General features: G+C 39.3%; 1 protein-coding gene across 1 annotated transcript; it reads right to left on the bottom strand.

Annotated features, from left to right (window-relative positions):
* Positions 1-13569: 13569 nt before the first annotated feature.
* On the bottom strand, positions 13570-23204 carry LOC148534963 (olfactory receptor 1-like). The gene is made up of 2 exons (XM_088464843.1): positions 22302-23204; positions 13570-13638 (listed from the first exon to the last, which is right to left on the bottom strand). The coding sequence occupies exons 1-2, from the start codon at positions 23202-23204 to the stop codon at positions 13570-13572; spliced, it is 972 nt and encodes a 323-aa protein (XP_088320969.1).
* Between the last annotated feature and the right edge of the window lie 384 nt (positions 23205-23588).

Below are 23588 nucleotides of genomic sequence, written 5' to 3'. Positions count from 1 at the left end.
CTCTACATCTGCCTCCCCACTCCTACAAGCCCTCCACTGGCTCCCATTCCCTGTTAGAACCCAATACATGGTTCTCACACTTTCTTACAAAGCCCTAACCCATTCCTCTCCCATTTACATCTCTGACCTCATCTCCCTCCACTCTCCTGCCCGCCCCCTTCACTCAAGTAATGCATGCCGCCTCTCATGCCAACTGATTACTTCCTCCCATTCCCACTCCAAGATTTTTCCTGTGCTGCTCCCGACCTTTGGAATTCTCTCCCACTCCCCATCATACTCTCCACCTCTTTACAATCCTTCAAATGGGCTCTCAAGACCCACTGCTTCATCAAAGCCTTACCATCCTAACTTGCTGAAACACGCTACTTCCTCTCTGTTTATCCCATCTGTGTCACATCTGTTTGTCTGCCCCTCCCCTTTAGAATGTAAGCTCTTATGAGCAGGGCCTCTACCCTCTTGTGCTTATCCTTACTTTACTTTCATCTAATTCTTACCCCCCACCAGGGCACCTAACACTTGGTTGCTTATGCTCTGTTGCATATCTAGGTGTTATGGTCACTAAGGTAGCAATATATATTATCCATGTCCTTGTCCTATATTGTACTGTAAATCACTTGTCAAATTATTTATTTATGTACTTTGTAAGGCACTGCGGAACACTTGTGGCACCATATAAATAAAGGATAATAATAATAATAATAATAATAATAATAATAATAATAATAATAATAATAATAATAATAAAAATAAAAATAATTAGTAAATGAGGCCCCATGTACTGCACCTTGATAGTGATGTTTAAAAGATTTGTTCAGAGAAAAATTAGGATGAACTCCTCAGCTTCCTCCAGTTTGCAGTTTGGCATTTTTGAGGGCATAACTTGGCTTCCCAGACATATACAGTATATGCCTACCTTTCATCCTCTGGCACACAGTCCTTTTTAAAGTTGCTCTTCAAATGGCCAATGGCTGTTTATTTGTATTACATAGTGTTATTCAACTATTTAAAAAGGGCATGAACACAGTTTCATATTCGGGAAAAAGATGGCGGCTGTTGGAGATGAATCCAAAGACATAAAATGGTTTTTGCCAACTAGTTTGGTACATAGGGGACAGATTAATAATGATCAGGGCTGTTCGCTGCAGCATAAAAGAGCCTTTTGCAGGAGATTTCTGTGAAATCGCATCCATTCGGCTATTAGTAAATAGCAAAATACATAAAATTTGCAGGAACTACTTTTTCTGCATAATTGTATGAAAAAATGGGCTTGCTATATCGGCCCCTTAAAATGTAAGCAACCTTTTTTACAAAAATATATATGGTACATCCTCTTAAAAAACCTGTTTTATTCCCTTTTTAAAAGTCATGGAAGATGTTGATTCAGAATTAAAGGATTTGGTAAACAGGACAATCTTTTAAAAATTGAAAGGAGCTGTTAGGATAGAATATTGTTAGAAAAATATATTGATGTAAATAGTATTCCCAGGGCTTTATGGATCTTCAAAACTCTGTCTATTATTAATAACCCAGAACTCAGAGTGAATTTTTTCAGAACTTGGTGCCATTGGTTTACACCATCCTCAGATGTACAGTAAACCAATTTATGCCTATGGAAGCATATTCATCCATCTCCAGAAACTGACACTGTGTGCATGCAGAGTCACATTCCCAGGAGTTAGTACTTAGAGGGGACATTTTGTTATTATAGAAAAAGTCTGTTGTGACTGCAATGAACATTAATACATAGGCCCATTAATATTGGCACTATTACCATGTTTTGCTGTTCTTATTCTCCAGCCTGAGGTTTCCACTAATTCCTTGCAACTGTGGCCCTGATTCAGAGCCAGACGCTATGACAGGGCACTCGCTCTGAATCAGGGCCGTCCTTCTTGATTTTTAGAGTGGCCTCCTGGCCGCTCGTATAGCTGTGGGTGACCACCCACAACTATAGCGAGCGGCCAGGAAGATGGTTGCGATTGTCAAGACCATCATGACCATCGGGCTTGCGATGAAACCCTTGTGGTAGGGTCTCATTGCCGCAAGCCCTGGAGTGCTTTTGGCTCAAACTTGTGATGTCAGTGGGGCTGGCCCAGGACGGTAGGTGTTCCCATGGGAACACCTCCATCTGGGCAGCCACGCCCCCCAGCACACCCACCAAAGGGGGCATGCTGTCGCTCAACATCGACAGCATGCCCCCTTTGGTACGAGACCCGGAGCGACGGTTTGCCCATCTCTATCCAGGTCTCGTGCATGCGCACGACGGAGCCGGCTCCATCAAGGTGCATGCGCACTGGGCCACCATTGAACCGCTTGTGAGCACTCAGCACTCGCGAGTGCGTCTGAATCAGGCCCTGTGTGTTTATGCAAAAATACACATCATTAATTTCATTTACACCTGATTCCTTATTAAATAGTTTCAAGCAACCCATTTAACCATAACACTTCAGACATTAGAAAAACTCAGCATTGTAGCACTGAATTCAGGAAAGATTAAAAAAAATCAAGAAAAATAAATTGTACCCATTCAAATGAATCATATCACCAAAAAATATAAAGGTGCATATGAACACAAGGGGTTGAAGACATACTAAAACAAGAATAAATAGAAACTTTATTGCTGAATGCCTTGGTTGAAAGTGTAATCACCAAAAAACAATTTACATTTTTGTTTAAAAAAAACCCAATCTTGCCTATTTGTATTACTTAGATGAAATACAAAAAGCACTCACAGCACCTAGCAGGAGACATATAATTTTAGGTAATGAGTATATAACATTCAGCATCACATTTTGTTGATCACTTTTTACAGAAACACATTGCCTCCTTGCAGCCCCACATTTGAGACACTACTCACATTCTAAGGTTGGTTATTGACATCATGTGGACAGAAGGCTATGATTTCTGGATATTTAATGTCCAGTAGTTGTATACTCATATTCCTCAAAGCAACGGTTTAAAATCTGTTGATTTTTTTTCCCAACAGGATGGTGGGACCCCAGTGGTGCAAAGTGAGCGTCTATTACAAGCTGCATCATTAAGATGACAGAATTGTTGGGCTTTGAAGGGCTCTTGGAATTAAGTGACACTAGATGTTATTTCTGAATATTATTGTGGTTACTTGCTTACATTGAGCAATAAAGATCTCATAGTACCTTGGCTATTGACCTTTTTCGCTTGACCTGTGAACTTATAAAAGTGTCTGGCTACAGAGCCACTATAGGTATTCACCTTTTTGTATCAGTCTGGCCTCACAGCAGGCCAATAAGACACAAATATTGTAAACCTAGTAACCTCCCAAGCAGTATCTTGTGTATCCTTTTCCATGTCTATTAAGTTTAATGTTAGATTTAGATACATATTATTGTTTATGTGGTATCATGTACACATTAGAGAATAATCATTTGTCAGCATGTATATTATCTTATAAAGATACTATAAATGGTTGATATTGGAATTAGGTGTGGGCTTAAAATATTTGAGGGATTCTAATTTGTTTAGTTTTATGTATTTTGTGCAAGTAACAAGTGTTAACTGCCACTGCAGGGCTGCTCATGAGACAACACTCAGCTAATTCAGACCCACAGAATTTTCATTGTCTTTTTAACTAAATAATTGTTTGCCCCCATATTCTTCTAGAAGATCATTTCTGAACTGCTAGATAGTCCTAAAGCTGACAGAAAATTAAATATTATACTCTACCTTTATACATTATAATATTTACTAAACATTTTAGAATTATTTATCATATTTTTATCCAAAAAGATCTCTTTAGTGCCCTCTTTACATCTTTATTCTGTAGACTGTATATAATTGGATTTAACATGGGTGTAACTGCTGAATACAGTATGGTAAAGGTCAGATCCAGGACTTTGTATTGGTCTGATGGTGGCATCAAGTATACAGATGTAACGGTTCCATAAAATATAGTGATAACCATGAGGTGGGATGAGCAGGTGGAGAAGGCTTTTCTCCTGCCATCTCTGGATCTAATCTTCAAGATGGTCCTAATAATTATTATATAAGACATCAAACTGATGAAGAATGTGCAGAATCCATATAGCAACACTTCCACATAAAGAACAACAGAAAATTCCTCCTTATTGATGCATGTGATCTTCATGAGAGAGTTAGCATCACAGAAGTAATGGTAGATTAAATATGGGTAACAAAAAGATAAATTTAAGGCTGACAAAGTAACTAGTAAAGAGTTTAAACATCCAGATACCCATATGGCAGCTGTAAATTGCACTCAACGATTCCTGCTAAAGATACGGTGATAGTGTAAGGGTTGACAAATAGCAACATATCAGTTGTAGGCCATTGTGGTCAAAAGAATGATCTCTGTGTTGGCAATAATGCATCTGGGTAAAGCACTATATGAAGGACACTGTGTAATTCCCAGACAGTAACATGTACAGCAGCTTAGGGACAGTGACTGTTGTGTAACATATATCTATTATGGACAAATTACAGAGAAATAGATACATTGGGGTGTGTAAGTGCTCATCCATATAGATGACTGTAATTATAGCAGAATTTGCAAGCAGCCCAGTCACATATAACACAGTAAAAAAAAGAGGTTTATATATTGAACTAGTAGAAAAGGCTGCAATCTGGAAGTCGGGAAGTGAAGTGTGGTTTTCCATCCCACCATCATACTACTCTAATGGTTTTTTTTTAATAGAGATTTAATTACCTAAAACAGATTAACAATAATAACTGTCTGAACACCTATTGAACAGCAATGATTTTATTTTACCATCTTTTTTACATAACATACAGGGAATAATGCAGAATTAAATAATTAAATGCAAGTTGACTGAATTTGTGCTAGCATTGTGTGCATGGAACTAATATGTATATACTGTATGTTAAGCTGCATGGATCTATGCTGCCACACTGTTCAAACCATAGACATCATCACCACTTTCCCAAGCCCTATTCTTGGTTAAAGAGATGTATCTGAAATCAGATGGATATTTGCACATGTAACAATCTGTGTATTCCACAGTTCACTCTACACAAGACTAACACGCTTTCACTAAATGTAACCTATCTATTAATATCCTACACACTGGCACTCTGATTGACTGCTATAGAGCGATCTGTGGTAGTGGGCAAGATTGAAGTGTTATGGGGGGAGATCCCTCTGAATGTCTCTGTGGATCCACCACTGCTGCAAAGTGAGCCAGGTCAGGTAAAGTTTTGTGGCAGTGTGGGAACCCCTAGGTGGCTACCCCATCAATTCCCTATAATTTCACCCTGTTTTACTATGTAAACTTTTGAATGCAAGATACATAGCCTTATAGCTAAAGATATTTCAAGGTAAAGTATGTCAGTAAAACTATTAAGAAACAAAACATCAGTACAGTAAACAGCCAATATTACAAGACAAAAAACACTTCAATAAAGAAGAGAAGGCCCTGTTTAACCAACAGGAATAAATATTTGCTTTAGTAATAAATAAAATAATAAATAAAACACATTTCATATATAAAAATACATTGTATATCTGCAATATGCTCTTGGCTTTTCTGCACAACACTTCCAATATATAGATTTAATATTAATATTAATATTAATACCTTAATCGATAATTAATATTCTAGTGCAGTTAATTCATGCTCTGTAGGCACTTTCCCAAAGACATATAATCATTGTGGCTGCATAATAATTAATTGAAATGATCATGTTTATAATATTTTGCCCCAACAAATAAATCAAATCTATTTAACCTTTTTGTGGATCTAAATCAATTTGTAAGGACTCTTAGCAGGAAGTATTATTTCGCTATAAAATCATTGAAAAACTGGGAGAGACAGGGTTCTCTGTCGTCCTAGATTCCACTGATGATCTAGCATTACAAATATTATATTCCTTAGCTACAGAGTCAGAAGAACAGGACAAAACGGAATTAATTTTTGATGTTACAACAAATAACATCAATAGATTTAAACAAAAATCAGATTTTTACCCGCTTCAGTATAGAGGGCCTTATGTAGAAAGCTTCTACAAAAGTACATTGGAGGATTTTAGAAAGAGGTGTAGTGAAACAGAGAAAAAAATACTAAGGAATAATTTAGACTTAAAAGAAAGAAAAGCCCTAAATGTATTGTCCAATGATCCTAAAATTATGATTAAACAAGCAAACAAGGGAGAAGGAGTGGTTGTCTTAAACACATCTGATTATTTGGCTGAATCCTATAGACAGTTGAATGATACCCTGTTCTGCAGAAAACTATTGGGAAATCCAGGTGCTATATTCCAGAGGGAATTAAAAACCATTCTGGAAGATGCCTTTGCGGTCGATATGATATCCAAGGAGGTTTTTAAGTTTTTATTTGTACCACACCCCGTCACTTCAACATTTTATTATTTTACCCAAGATACACAAAACTTTAAGTTGTCCACCGGGGAGACCTATTGTTTTGGGTGTGAGTTCTTTAACAAGTCACTTTTCTTGTTTGTTAAGAGTTTTTTTTACAGAAATACATTAGGGAATTGAGATCCTACATTAAGGACACAAAAGGCTTCCTAAATTTAATGGAAAATATTCAATGGAAATCCACCTACTCTATGTATTTATGACATGTGATGTAGAATCTTTATATTCTAATATAGATCACGAATTAGGTGTCAATGCGGTAAATTTTTATTTAATGAGGGATGATTCTATGACGGAGGATATGAGGTCATTTATTTTACAAGCTTTTCAATTTATATTATATCACAATTTTTTTGTATTTGATAAGCAATTTTATTTACAAATTCGGGGAACCAGTTTTGCCCCCAGCTTTGCAAACCTATTCATGGGTAGGTTGAGGAGTACCATGTGTGGGGGAGCGGGCTGGGGGTGGGACTGGTCCTCTTCAGATGGTATATTGATGATTTAATATTTATTTGGGATGAAGCATTATCACCTAGTCACTTATTTGTAGATTCACTAAATCAAATTATTTTTGGAATTAGGTTCACTAGTAATACACACCCAGTAGAGATTAACTTTTTGGATATCACACTGACTATAAAGGATAGTACCATTTCAACAAAAACATATATCAAAAAGGTAGATCAGAATAAATATATTAATTATCAAAGTAGCCACTTGAAACAGTGGAAAAACAATGTACCGAAGGGACAGTTTCTTAGGTTGAAAAGAAACTGTTCCACGCCTGAACTTTTTTTGGAACATGCATCTAATTTATAGTGCTTTTGTGGAGCAGGGATATCCTAAAAAGGTCTTAGATGATGCATTAATATCAATTGAAGGATTAGATAGAGAAGCCCTTTTGAATGATACTAAAAAGGAAAAGGAAAAAGGTAAAGATAGATCCATGGCATTTGTGACAAAACATACTGTAATAGTGAGGCCTTTAGGATTAAGATAATTATTAAGAATAACTTCCCTTTATTGAGACTTGACGAGACTTTGAATACGATTCCAGATCTAAGCGATCAAGTCAATTTTAGGAGATCAGATAACCTTAAAAGTCAGTTAGTTTTTTTAGTAAGAAACCCCTCAAACAAATTAATACTTGGATACCACAAAGACCACAAGGCTTCCACAGATGAGGAAGACTTAATTGTAATACTTGCAAACATATGGAAAGGAAAACAGTAGAAATCGGATCATTTGTATCCTTAGAAAATTCAAAATTAAAACCTTTTTGAATTATAAATCTGCTTTCGTATTATATATATATTGACTTGTGGGTGCGGCCTACAATATGTGGGCCGAACCACAAGAGCTTTGAATGTTAGATTTATGGAACACAGGTGGAATATTATGAAGAAAATTAAAAATAATATATTGTATAAACATATTTCTGAGTTTTCCAAAGGAGGGATGGAAAATATCAGTATTGTAGCCATTGAACAAATAGAGAGCACTAAAAGGGAAGGGGACAGATATGCCTGATTATGTAGGAGAGAGGCATACTGGATATTCAGGATGCAAACATTGGTCCCTTATTGCTTAACTGATACCATCAAACTAAATGCAGTATGATCACCGATCTACCTGTTTTTTCAGATCTCTTGGTATCTCTTTTCTTCTTTTTCTTCTTTTGTATGTATAAATGTGCTAGTATTTGGGCACATATATATGTGATTATATCTGTGTATGTGTATACGTATGTATATGTATATTTAGGGATATGTATTCTGGATTGGGTTAATATTGGTAGAAAATCCAGTGTTCTAGCAATAATATATACTGGTGACAATATAGGAATGAAGTATCCAAAGATTGTAAAATCATTATTGGTTAATGGAATATAGTAGCTATTTATGGGTATTGGTTAGTGTATTGTAACTTAATTATTAAGTTAGGATTTAATATAAATATATATTTATATATTTTTTAATGTATAGTCTGAAAATAAACAAAGATAAGAAATCACTATTGATATATAGGATGTTAGGTGAAGAAAGATGGCTGCATTATAGTGCATATATATATATATATATATATATATATTGTGATAGGATCACTGGTAAAGTGGTCTGTAACAGGGACATTTATCCCAGATTCCTGTCTTATGTGTTTTAAACCTCCAGGAGAAAGTCTGCAGTGTAGCAGGCTTGAGTCTCGGCTTTTTGAAAAGCCGGTTTGGGACCTGGGGGTTGTGGGTGAGAGGAGAGGGAGGGCTCCACCCACGGCCACTCCAGGTTTTGGTTCTCGCAGCCTGGTAACAGGCTTGTTAGGGTTTCCACCTGAGAGTGGCCAATATAAGCCTAGTGTGTTTAGGGCTGAGTGTCTCACCTTGGAGAGCAGACAGGGAGTTTGCTCAGAGACACTTGAAAATCTATCCGTGAGTGTTGTGCTGTGCTTTTGTTGCTGGTGAGGGCATTAGGCCCTGCCAGGTTCTGGTAGTGAGGGTACTACCTGTGAAGTTAGTGCCCCGACAGGGCTAGGATTTATATTTATGTTTTCTTTATATTTCTGACATTGTACAATAAAGACTGGTGCCGACCAGCTTGTACTTGCATCCAGACTGGTGTGCTGCTTCCCTACTGCTGTGTGTGTGTAAGGAAGGAGTCCTCTACCCAGGAGAGGGACCCCCTAACCTAACTGTGTCACAATATGGTGGAGAATGCGGGCACCCACACACACTGAAGTTGCAGCAAGAGGAAAACTTTCCGTTTAAAAATTAAAGGGACAGACACCCAATTTGTGAGTGTGGAAATAACTCTGTGTCCTTGGAGTCCCATAGAGGAGGTGTCAGCCAATGCTCAGAGAGGCAAGGTTCAGCTTACAACCTACACCCAGGACAAAATGGAGGACATTATTAAGGCCTTGCTCCAAGCTACAGCAGCTCAGCAGGAATCTACCAGGGCTCAGCAGGAATCCAACAGGGTGCAACTGTTGGCCTTGGAGACAGCCCAGAGGCAACAACAGGTCGCCATCGAGGAAACCCACCAGGCCTTAGCGGAAAACAGCCAGGCCATAAAAGAGGTGGTACAGCACCTGGTCGCCCGGCCCAGAGATGTTAATACTGGTCCTCCCACCACCACTCACTCCGTACGAGCCAGTCACTTCCTCCAAAAGATGACTTCGGGCGATGATGTGGAGGCCTATCTCGCCGCATTTGAAAGAATGGCTGAAAGGGAGAGTTGGCCCAAGGAGCAGTGGGCAAGTCTGGTGGCACCTTTTTTGTCTGGGGAGCCACAAAAGGCCTATTTCGACTTATGCCTGGCTGATGCCAAGGACTATAAAAAACTAAAACAGGAGATCCTAACTCGCTTGGGAGTCACCACCTTTGTTCGTGCCCAACGGGTCCACCGCTGGGAGTTCCATATGGACAAGCCTCCACGTTCACAGATGCTTGACCTCGTCCATCTGTCCTCAAAATGGCTACAGCCTGAGATGCTAACGGGACCACAGATCGTGGAAAGGGTCGTGATGGACCGGTACCTGCGATCATTACCTGTGACTCCGCGCAAGTGGGTGAGCCATGCAGACCCTAAGTCCGTGGACCAGTTGGTCGAGCTGGTGGAGAGGTACATGGCGGCTGAGGAGCTGATGAGTATGCCCCACCGAGCCCGATGGCGCACCTGCGAACTCCCACAGACACTGGTAAGACTGTTCCAGGGGAGAAGGGTGCTGGGAGGTGGGATGTACCTAAGACTGAGGGTGTAGAACCTGGAGACAGGCCTGCAAGGCCAGGAAGGTTATTGCCCCATAAACGACCAGACATTACTATGATTCAGTGTTTCCGGTGTGGTGACTTCGGCCATATTTCCGCTAATTGTTCACTTACAACTGAACCTATGCAATGTGATACTGCTCATGTCTACCGCAGGGGGTCTTTCTTTGCACAGATAGCCTGTATGGCTGACCGGCAGGCTGTGACTGATAAGCACATGTGTGTACTCACTGTAGATGGCAACCGAGTAGAGGCACTGTTAGACTCTGGTAGCTTGGTGACACTTATAAAAGCTGAGCTGCTGAACCCCTTGCGGCGTGAGGGGAAAACTGTTGGTGTAACCTGCATACATGGGGATACTCGATATTATGTTACTGCCGAGGTGAACATCGAGACACCATGTGGTTCTGCTACAGTTTCTGTAGGTTTGGTACATGGTCTGATGTACGATGCAATATTGGGGTGAGACTTTGCTCACTTCTGGAAGTTGTGGGAAAGCCGTTTTGTTCCAGAGGTGAACAACCCCGATCCATTTGAGAAGGTTGTCGATGTAGTGGAGGAGGGAGTTTCTTCTGAGTCAGAGTTATTCCCTTTTTCTACTATGATTGGCGAACTAGAGAATGCGGAGCGTGACGGTGGCCCGCCAACTGATGTGCCTCCCATTGAGGTGGGAAGTGTTGTTGGGCCAGTTGATTGTCTGCCTGATTTAGAGGTCAGAAGAGAGGTCTTTGCCGTGGGGCAGTTGAATGACCCTACTTTGGTAAAAGCCAGGGAGAATGTAAAAGTAGTTGATGGTAAATCCGTAGACCCTGATAGTCCTTTGTCCTAACCCCACATGGTAATGTGTCAGGAATTGTTATATCAGGTGACTAAGAAGGGGGAAGATATTGTGGAACAACTAATAGTTCCCAAAGCCTACAGAAGAACAGTGTTGGATCTGGCCCATGGGCATATAACGGCAGGCCATCTAGGGGTAGAGAAAACCACTGAGTGAATAATGCAGAGGTTTTTCTGGCCCGGGCTTCATAAAGAGGTATCTGACTTTTGCGCATCCTGCCCTGAGTGTCAGTATCATGCTCCCAGACCACGTTTTAAGGGTCCACTAGTTCCATTGCCTATTATAGAGGTGCCAATAGTGAGAGAGCACCTGGAACAGGCACAACAGGCACAGCAGAGGGTATACAACCGCTATGCTCGGTTACGCAGCTTTGCTCCTGGGGACAGAGTGTTAGTGTTGGTTCCCACGGTGGAAAATAAACTTTTGGCTAACTGGCAAGGGCCCTTTGAAATCTTAGAAAGAGTGGGACAGGTCAATTACAAAGTTTTCCAGCCGGGGAAAAGAAAGCCGGAAGAGATATACCATATAAATCTGTTAAAGCCCTGGAAAGATAGAACGGTACTGTCGGCCATCCGAGTCCCTCCAGTAAATCCAGGGCCCTTAGTTCCCGAAGTGACAGTGGCAAAAACCCTGTCAGCAATTCAACAACGTGAGGTCAAGGAGTTTCTGGTCAGAAATAGGGTGTTGTTCTCTGACATACCTGGGAAAACCTTGGTCGTTAAACATGACATCATCACTGACCCAGGGGATAAAGTTAATCTAAAGCCCTATAGGTTACCAGAAGCACCAAGAGCATCGGTGTTGAAAGAAATTAAAAATATGCTAGAGTTAGGGGTTATTGAAGTATCACATAGTGAATGGTCAAGTCCCATTGTGTTGATTCCAAGCCCGACGGGAGTGTGCATTTTTTCAATGACTTCCGAAAGTTGAACAGGGTTTCAAAATTCGAGGCCTACACGATGCCACAGTGGAGAAGGAGGCTTTGGCCATAAAGTGGGCGTTAGAGGCTCTCAGGTACTACTTGGTTGGTTGAAAGTTCAAATTGATCACTGACCATGCCCCTTTGAAGTGGATGTCCGAAAATAAGGACAGTAATGCGAGAATTACGAGATGGTTCTTGGCATTACAAACTTTTACATTTTCAGTGGAACACAGGCCAGGGGGCCTGTTGTCTAAAGCAGATGCGTTGTCACGCGTTCATTGTTTGGGGGCTTCAGTTGTTCCGCCCCATAGGTTGAAACAAAGGGGGGGGATATGTGATAGGATCACTGGTAAAGTGGTCTGTGACAGGGACATTTATCCCAGATTCCTGTCTTATGTGTTTTAAACCTCCAGGAGAAAGTCTGCCGTGTAGCAGGCTTGAGTCTCGGCTTTTTGTAAAGCCGGTTTGGGACCTGGGGGTTAACTGAAGTTAAACAGAAGGAGAACACTCTAACTTCAAACCATTCTAAAACCAGAACATTTGGACAAAGTATAATCAAGAAATGTAAGTTCACAATCTCTTCACTACAAGCCACTGCTGTCTGCATAACCTTGACATTCATCACTGGACTCTGTTTGCACACTATAAGAACTTAACACTTTACGTGTTAATATTTGGTCTGGCTCTCTGGTTTCACAAACACCTCAAAACATACTGTATTCTGTGCTAACTTCAGGTTATCTCTTAAAAATAATGTCTTCCTACTTTAGTTATTTGCTTAGCCTGTCATCTGTCTTCTAATACAATTTACTTTAATATTCCATTTATTCCCCAATAAATCTCCACCTTTCCTCCAGTCAATAATAAACTTTGGTAATTGTGTAGACACATTTTCCTCCACTGTACCTTTACTTGCTTTTATGCATATCTCCTGTACTTTCTCTCACATTCATATTTTATTCATACATCTAGTTTTCCTCCAACTATTAAAGTCATCCACACCATAACCATGTTTTCTACCACTTCCCTCTCCACTCAGTGTCTACCTAATCCTCTGCTGTGCCCCCTTCATCCACCTTTATCATTTCTCCTTCTTTCCTCCACCTCTTCCGTCCCTTATCTCCCCTCCTGTCTATCTTCCTCCCTCTCCTCTCCCATTACTCCACTTTTATTCTCTTCTACCCCTCAAGGGTAGCACCATATCTGGATGGCAGTGCACCCTGTGCAGCACTGCTTCCCCTCTCTGAACCCCCCTCCCCCCTCCTCCCCATGAGCACTCACCTCTCCCTCCAGGGGGTGGGGGGTGGGTGGGAACCTCCATCTGTGTTCTCTCTCCGGAGGTCTCTTCCTGCAGACCTCCGGAGTCTGGAAGTCTGCGGCAGGTGACCCTGGAGGATACAGCCCTGTGCAGAGGCACCAACTGCACCACCCTCCCTATGGCCCTGCTCCTGGGTCCTACTACCCCACCGCTAATCCCTCCTCCAAACCTCCTCTCCATGTCACCCCACCTCCAGCCACATCTCATTAAACTCCATCACTGCCCACTGCCCACCTACAGGCTCCCTTCCCAGCATTTGTGCCAGCACAATCTCTCCTCTACATTCATCTCAGTCACCCAAATTAATCTGTCCTTCTTGTTACAGCAATCCTGATAATATAATTCACATCTCTCCCACAAACACTGTCCCTCTATCTTGTGCCCTCTGGAATGCCAGATCAATCTGTAATAAACCCATTTCCACAAATGACCTTTTCATTTCCAAAAACCTGCATCTCCTAGTCATTATTAAAACCTGGATTTCACTCTCTGACACCACTTCCCCTGCAGCTCTCTCCTCTGGGGGCCTCACCTTCTCTCAAACTCCTTAGCCCAGGGGTTGCCATAGTGGTGTTTTGGGGTCCTTCTTTTCCCAGGTTACTCCAACCATCTCCAAACCTCTGAACAATTCTCTACATTTGAGGTTCATGCCATACACCTCTTCCAACCAGTAGACCTGAGAGTAGCTATAATTTACCATCCCCCTGGCCCTACTTCCAAATTCCTTGACAACTTTGTATCTTGGCTCCCTCACTCTCTCTCCTCTGACCTTCCCTCTATTATCCTAGGTGACTTTAATATTCCAATTGATATCCTCACAGAATCCTCTGCCTCCAAACTCCTTACCCTCACATTTACATTTGGTCTTTCCCAATGGACTTCCTCACCCTCCCATGTGAGTGGGCATTCACTTGACCTGGTCTTCACTCACTGTTGTGATATTTCTGATTACTCCAATTCCCCATTTCCCCTCTTTGACATCACCTCCTCTCTTTTAACCTATCCCTCACTCCTTCCCCTCCTCTACCACCTAAAGCCACCATCACTAAGAATAACATTGAGGCTATTGATACATTATATTTTTCTTCCCTGCTTGACTCACTTCTCTCCCCTATTCGCTCTCTCTTTTGTCCTTAACAAGCTGCTTCTCTATACGATGCCTCCCTTACTTCTGCTTTGGTCTCTGTTGCTCTGGCAATCACTACTCGCCCTCACAGAACTACACCTCAACCCTGGCATTCCAAAAGCAGCAGATACCTCCAAAAGTGTTTATGAAACACTGAGCGACAGTGGCGAAGATCACGCTATAAGGCAGATTTCTCCATTTCAAATGTATGCTCTCATCCTACAGTGCTGCTCTTTTCCACTCTAAACAGTCATATTTCAAGAACCTCATCTCATCCCAGTCCTCAAATCCACAGTGTCTCTTCACCACCTTCAAATCCCTCCTCTGCCCACCAGCTCATCGCTTCACCTCCTTGCGCTCTGCACTTGACTTTGCTATCTACTTTACATCTAAAATTTATTCCATATGTCAGGATATCATATCCCATCAGTTCCCAAGCTCTCCACATTCCCGGATCACCCCTCCAAATCCATTTTACCAAATCTGACATCTTTTAAAAGGAGCCAAGTTCCTAGTAACTATTTTTACAGATCACAAGAATCTGTTATATTTGAAGTTGGCTCAACTTCTTAATCCCAGGCAAGCCTGCTGATCTCTCTTATTCTCCAGGTTTAATTTCAAGGCCCTAATTCACCCAGGAATATAGAATTGGAAATCTGACATGCTCTCTAGATTTTGCATCTGGATGAAGAAGAATGTCAACATAAAAAACATATTCTAAGTCCTCTAGTTTTTGCACACACTCAAGTTAATTATGTTCCTTCTCTTGGGAAAGTTTTTGCTTGGACCCATGCCTCTCTATTTTCAGGTTATTCTGGCATTCATAAAACCTTTAAACTCCTTCAACATTACTACTGGTGGTCATTCATGAAAAAGGATGTCAGTAATTTTATTGTATCCTGTGCTCAGCACAAATCTGTTTGAAGAAAAGCATTCGGTCCTCTATGACCCTTACTGATTCTGTTGAGTCCATGTACTCATTGATCCATGGACTTGATTTCTGAGTTACCTTCCTCCAATGGTCACAATACGATTTGGGTAATGGTGGACCAATTTTCTAAAGTGGCACACTTAATACCTCTGGTTGGTCTCCCTTCAGCACCACAATTAGCCAAAGTCTTTCTTCATGAAATATTAAAAAAATAGTGTTCCACACTGGTGCATAAACATATGTTGCCCAAAGTTTTGTGCTATTATTGTCTCTTACACAAATTTTCCTTTTTCACTTTGAATTTATCAAGGAGGTTTATGCATCCCCGATTTCGAACCTCCAATGCTTTTATCTCTCAAAGAAAGGAACAAAAAAACATAGTGTAATATTATCATGAATTAAATGGAATGTTTATTCAAGAATTTTGCTCACATTTGATAATAACAAACTGGCATATATCACCATATCCAAGGTGTATCTTTAAATGACAATTCCTCCTGAAGTTCTCTAGTGTTTCTCCTGATTCCTAGTAAACAATTTAGATCTCAAATAGAAACAGAATAAAGAACACAGAGTGCAATAATGGTTCCAAATTAAATAACATATTTATTTAAACATTGCACTCACATTCGATTTATTAAAAAATGCATATATCACCATATCCATATTGAAACTCTTAGGTATACAGGTCTTACCAGTGGAGATGGTCACCCTATATGATGGCAATGTTTCTCAACTAATCCTATGTAAATATCAACATAGTTCAGCATGAATTTGGTCCCCATGGCCATACCTAGAAACTGTACACAAATGTGTACAAAAATGTGTCAAAATAACGGCAATAGTTTGTAGAAGAAATTCACAGTGGAGAAGGTCACCCTATATGATGGTGATCTTAAAGTTGGAGTCTACAAGTCCTGGAAACTTGTTGCTCTACTCCCAAAAGGGTACCGCTCCACCTCCGATAGTCCCCAAAATAATCCTCAGCTTAACGCAATTTGGACCTTTTCTGGTCCTTCTTCAGTAGCATGAGGTTGTGCTACATCAGGCTCCTATAAATACCCCCACTAACTGGGAAATTATCCAGCTGTAAACTGTCCTTGCAGCTCCATCTGTAACCAGAAGTGTGTCACTGGATATGACACTCTGTGTTCCAACCACCGGATCAGAAATGCGTCACTGGATATGATACAATGTATTTCAACATCTCCCTATACCGGAAGTGCATCATTGGGTCTGTGTTCCATTCAATCCATAAGTTGGATATTTCCCATAACTGTACCAGAAATCATCGGAGTATATTGTAACCAATCTCAATGTTACCAAAGAGTCCATTTGAGTCCATTAAATATCTAAAAAAACATATAAAAACATAAAATTTAATTTATAACATGTAAATATTGAATAATAAAAGTATTTTAAATGTATTTAAAATATTTAACATGTTCTTTTAAAAAATATAGAATATAAAATACCAGATGTGATAAAAAGAAAATGAAGATGGCTCCCTAAAATAGTAAAAATATAAAAAAACTACAATAGAAGCCATTTTATTTCAAAGTTGCTATTTAGGCCATGGGGGACCAACGTTTTAAGTTTATATTCCCATTTTATCTCCATCTTAGCAAGACAATTCTCTATATCTTTTTTCATGCCATGTTGGATTTATTTGTTCAATCCCCCAGAATGCCTTAATATGGCATGGGTTTAAATTGTGAACCTGTTTAAAATGTACAGGACCGGTATGTGTTTCAATGCCTTTCCGTATGTTATATAAATGTTCAGCCAATCTAATTTTCAAATTCCTATTGGTCTTTCCAATGTAATGGAATCCACATTGGCTTTCCTTAGCATAAATTGTATTCTTTGAATTACATGTAATAAATCCCTTATAGGATAAGTAATCCATTTTACTTAAAATTCTTTAATTTTGCTATCTCCTTTAACCATTCTGCACATTTTACAGAGTCCGCAATAATGAAAGCCATGGCTCCTAATACTACTTCTTTTTGGAGCTTCAATGGCACTCCAAACCAATTTATCTCTCAGTGAAGGGGCTCATCAATATATAAATGATGGCCCATCCCCATCACATAATTAATATATAGTCCCCTAAATTTTAGACTCAACACTATTATAATGTTTTGTTGTTCTTAATGTCAAGCCTGAAGACTCCACTAATTCCCTTCAACTGTGTTTGTGTAAAAATACACATAATAAATTTCACTTACACCTGACTCCTCAGTAAACTGTTAAGTGTGGTGTAAAGCTGCTCTTACTCGCACCACAAGTAATTTGCTCTTAATTGGATTAAGCTTATAGAATGTACAGTTGAGAAAGTTAAGAAAAAGCAAATAAAAGTTTTTTTAATGAATAATATGATTTACAGTACTTTTTATTGCATAGGAACCTTTTAGTACATAATAACAGTACCTTTTTATTAGAGATGTGCTGACTGTTCTCCAGAAATCCAAATCCACCTGAATTTCTTGAAACCAGACAGAACCGAGTTGCTGTTCCAGTCTTCTAAGGAGACCCGGATAATTCCGAGTTGCGGTTCTGATCTTCCAGTAGTTCAGTATTCTTGGGTTTTGGATTGCAAAAATTACATGATTTTAGCTGTTTTTAAAAACCTTTTATAATTTTTTAAGAAAAAATCCTGGTCCAAAACCAAAAAAGTTGAGGGCTGTTTTGCAAAACCAAAATACAAAGGTGAATCCAGATCCATAACCAAAACACAAGGATCAGCACAAATTTCTACTTTTTATGTACAGAAACTAGATATGTGATAATATGTCTGCCTGCACCCATTATTTTTAGTCAATACAAAGAACCCATTGCAAAACTACTTATGGGAAAAATCTCTTATGAAGCTTGACATCATTGGCCAGGTGAAATATGTTTAATACTGTCCATCAAAATCGATGGTTAACTGTAAAAGGTAAAGGGTTTTACCATCAGTGGCAGATTCAATGGTTCTCTGCCATTGATGGTACATAGCTCCCAAATGTTTTTCTCTACCTGGCATTGGGACATGCAGTCTATGACCATCACCCCAATGAGCCCCACAAAGCCCTACTCCCACCTTTGATTGGCCCACTATCTGGTTAATAATAGAGCAGAACTGACCGTCGGTGGGTGAAACCAACAATTGTGTACTGTAAACTGTTTCATACCATCAAGGTTAACCATTAATTGTACCATCAAGAGTGACCATTGATGGTTAACCCTCCAATGGCCATCCCTAAATGTGTTTGACATACCTCCTATGGAAGTGGCACCTATCACAAATCCCTCTGGACCACAGAATACACTTGGAGTCCACGCTGCTGGCAAGAGGCGTAAGGTAGGTGCTGCTGCACATTGCTAATGCTTCTGCCCTGGGGCTCATTGACCAGGATTGCCTGCACAGCAACACTGTGCTCCTGTCTTTCCATACAGACCACCAACAATTCATAGCACCTGGCACATAATTCAACATTGAAACAGATGGGGAAGCACCTGAAAGGACTGATTGTGCCACAGCTACTCAAATCTTTATACCTAATGGAAATTGATGCAGGACTCCACTAACTGGCTAAGTTACTGTAGGCAGTGCGGGGACCCGCACCCCACTTCATTCATCTTTGACTAGTTGACTTACATAAGACTTATCTAAAGACTACACAAATTTGCCTGCAGCTTGTATAGGTTCAACAAACAACAAAAAACAAGACTCCTCAGTATATGTTACAAGAACTAAGGATCATCTTTTTAATATATTTGTATGGGCAATATTTTGCACATCTTTGTGAATTATACAATTTCAAATTTAAAGCTATACTTTTATTTATTCATGAATATTCATTTAGTCATAGATGCCATTTTTCACCAGAGAACCATATAGGATTTGAATAATTCTGCAGTATGCCTACTCAAAATATGTAATTCAAATGTAATATCATTAGAAGTCAAAGCCTCACTAATAATGTGATAAAGAGTGCATACAAGGGAGATAGAGTGGTGGCCCAAATAGTGAGGATTGCAAAAAAATCTTCTTATACCACATTGAAGATTGCTCCAAACAAAATTGTTTTCATTGGTATTAAAAACTTTATTATTGAATGCCTTGGCTGAGAGTGTAATCTACAATTAAAAATTTCAATTTGTATTGAATAAAATCACTATCTTGCCTATTTCTAACACGTACCTGTACCTAAAATACACAAAGCACTCACAGCACCTCTTGGGATGCCTGTAAGTTAAGGTAATGGGTCTTTAAATGCCAACATTACATTTTGTTGATCACTTTTACAGAAACACATTGGGGTATATTTACTAAAGTGAGAGTTTTTATGAATTGAGTTATTGTCCATAGCAACCAATCAGATTCTATTTAACATTTAACTAGCACATTCTAGATGATAATAGCTAGACTCTAATTAGTTGCTATGGGCAACATCTCCACTTCTAAAAACTCTCACTTTAGTAAATATACCCCATTGTCTCCTATTGGCCCCACATTGAGACACTACTCTCATTCTAAGGTTGGGTACTGACATCAGGTGAAGGCTATGATTTATTGACACAATGTCCAGGACTTATATATATATATGCAAATTCCTCACAGTAAAGGTTTAAAATCAGTTGATTTTTTGCCACATGATAGTGGGACTCCAGTAATACAATGTGAATTTCTTATACAAACTATTGAGCTTATTTTGACACATTATTTCTACACATTTGATTATAGTTTATAGGTATGGCCATGGGGACCAGATTCATGCTGAACTATGTTGTTATATACATAGGATTATTTGAGAAATATTACATTTGGGATGGAATATATGGCATGAATCTGGTACTCTCCATTGCATAGATGAGGGCAAACTGTAATAGTCTGTGATTGCTAGAAGCAGCCACAATTCCAGTGAGATAGTGATTAAAGTTAAAGCAGCAATTAAGTTAAAGGTAAATCCAGATTTCAATCTAATGACTATGTCAGCAGAATCGAGCGAACTACATTTTCATATCCAATAATTGCATGGAACTCTAGCTACATGGCTAGGACACTCCCACAATACTTTCATGACACTTACACAAGACAGAACAGTCTTGCATTGTCACCACCACCTTTCCTGCCTCAATACGCCAATTTCATGCAAAGCGGGAAAGATGTGTCCTGCTCAGAATCAGATGGAGATGCACAAAAATGCATACACTTGCTTCAGCGTAGGTACTCTATGCTAAAACTCACTATTTGAGTCAGAGAAAAAAGATCCACCCAAGTCAGAATCAGCCGAGTGATCTGAGAACCTATAAAGGTGTCCGGGTACAGTTCCGCTATAAGTATTCACCTCTTTGTATAAGGCACATAGATTGTAAACCCGGTTACCTGCCAAGCAGTATCTTATTAATGTGCTCATACAGTATATACCCTTTTCATGTCTGCTCATTCTATTGTTAGAATTAGGTACATATTATTGGTTATTTTGTATCATATACACAATATAGAATAATCATGTATCAGCATGTAGGTTATCTTATGGAAGTGTAAAAGATCAGAATCCTAGCATCGCATACAGATTGAAACACTAACTCATTTCTTCAAAACACCTCAGAGATGTTTTTCTGTAATTGCCTGATGCACCTGTGTGCTCACCTGGTTAGCCAGGCCAATGACATTTCACCATTCCCTATATAATCCAGCCTTTGGATTCAACCTATTGGTTGACCAACATGTTCCTTCCCAGGATAGTTCTTGCCTCCAGGTCTCACTTCCTGTGTCCTGTTATTATATCTCCAGTGACATCTATGGTTACATTTTGGAGTACTCACTATTTAAAATCCATTGGCACTCTCTTTGAGCCAATACCTGCATTCCATCTGCCACTATGTACCACTGTCATCTGCCATTACTGTATACAGACTTGCACTCCTGTTGCTCCATTACTGAGCCAGCATGAGCATCTGCATCTCATCCCATCTGTTTCTGTGCATCACCTCTTGTACTGCTTGTACCATATCCCTGTGCTCTGGTAACTCTGTGCTCTGTAGTTTAATTCAGCTTGAATGGCTATACTATTGTGCTAGCCTTGTATTTGTTTCCCTTTGCTGTGTACTATTGTCTCGGTCTTGTTCTGATTAGGGTGCAGGTTTAAGGGCTAAGGTTCAGTGTGCTGTATACGGCATGTACACTGAGGTGTCAAGTAAGCTATATTACCTATCCTGACTCTTAGTACCTGAGTTCCTCATTGGGTTCCAGTTCCTGATCTTGAATCAGAGCAATATCAGGGTTTTAGCTTCCTCAAGCTCTGCCCTGATTTCATAAGACTCTGATTCTGTAGGTCACCCTTGTCCCTGGGGTGTTTGGTATTGCTCGATTTTACAGGTCACTAGACAAGGTTCATCCAGAGGATCTGGACTGTTCACTCTGGTTCCAGTTCTGTATCCATGCATATCACCAGTTCATGGTTCCTACATAGTCACTAGTGTGCCTACTTTCCTGTGTAGACTCATGAGCCAAAGTATCATCAAGCCTCCACATTTCCTGTGTACTTCAGTCCTACCACAAGGGTCCAGGTCAGGATCTACAGAATAATAAAACAGTGATAGAAGGATAAATGGTTGATGTTAGAATTAGGTGTGGGCCTTAATATATTTCTGGTATTCTACTTATTTGTTTATATCAGTATATGTTTTTTGTGTGAGAAGAGTGTTAGCTGCCATCTCAGAGTTGCTAGTGAGACAATCCATGATTTATTGAGACTACCCCATAGACTTAAAGAGCAATAACTAGGTCTTGCTTTGCATTGCCTTGTCAACTACTTTGAAAAAATGTTTGAACCATATTTTTCTAGAAGATCATTTTTTAACTGTTAGATAGTACAAAAATTGACAGAAAAATATTTTAATATTTCAAACGTAATAGTAATATTTATTATTAACATTTATTTCTATAGCACCAGCCTATTTCATTGTCCAATAAAATATTTACTAAACATTTTAGAATTATGTATTATATATTTATCCCAATTAATCTCTTTAGTGCCTTTTTTACATCTTTATTCTGTAGACTGTATATTATAGGATTCAACATGGGTGTAACTATAGTATATAGTATGGTGAAGATCAGTTCAAGGACTTTGTAGTGGTCTGATGGTGGCATCAAATACACAGATATAGCTGTCCCATAAAATATGGTGAGGACGGTAAGATGGGTTGAGCAGGTGGAGAAGGCTTTTCTCCTGCCATCTCTGGATTTCATTTTCTGTATGGTGCTAATAATTATTATGTAAGATGTCAAACTGATAAAGAATGGACTAAATCCAAATAGCAACACTTCCACATAAATCACAACAGAAAATTCCTCCTTATTGTTGCATGCGATCTTCATGAGAGATTTAGCATCACAGAAGAATTGGTGGATTATATATGAATAACAGAAATACATATTTGTGGCTGCTAATGTAATTAGCAAAGAGTTTAAACAACCAGATAGCCATATGGCAGCAGTAAATTGCACACAAAGTTTCCTAGTGAAGATAAGGTGATAGTGTAAGGGTTTACATATAGCAACATACCGGTCATAGGCCATTGTCAATAAAAGAAAAACTTCAGTACTGACACTTTCCCAATAAAAATACATCTGGGTAAAGCACTTTATGAAGGACACTTTGTAATTCCCAGACAGTAACATGTTCAGCAGCTTAGGGACAGTGACTGTTGTGTAACAAAGGTCTAATAAGGACAAATTGCAGATAAATAGATACATTGGGGTATGTAAATGTTTATCAATATAGATGACTGAAATTATAGCAGAATTTGCTAGCAGAGCAATCAGATATAACATAAGAAACACAAGAAAAAAATATGATTTATAGGATGTTGTAGTAAAAAAAGCCACAATAATGAACTCAGGTAGAGATGTGTGATTGGCCATAATCTGTTCATATTTTGCTAGAAAAGAAAGAATTGCATTATCAAGCATGTGTTTGTTTCTTTTTTTAAGACTAATTTTGTTGGAATGGATTGTCATGGAGATACGGCATCGCACAAGGGATTTTTGCATTGTTTGATCAGAGGTTACTCTACTGTACCTTTGTTCCTTGTTTAAGTGTATTGTACCATGACTTTTTTTCTCCCCATTAGTGATAAACAGCTTTTTGTCTGCTAAATAAAAATGGAAATACACAATTCTTTGCAAAATTGCAATTTTCTATAGCTCTATACAGAAACATCAGTTTTCAATTTGTTCTAGAAGTTACCAGGCTGAAACATGGGCAGAAAAATAATGAATGTTCCAATTCTGTCCTTTTGTACTTTT

This window comes from Taudactylus pleione, unplaced genomic scaffold (assembly GCF_031769625.1).
Source record: "Taudactylus pleione unplaced genomic scaffold, aTauple2 ptg000061l, whole genome shotgun sequence".
Classification (NCBI taxonomy): Eukaryota; Metazoa; Chordata; class Amphibia; order Anura; family Myobatrachidae; genus Taudactylus; species Taudactylus pleione.
This window is presented reverse-complemented; position numbering and strand designations above follow the sequence as displayed.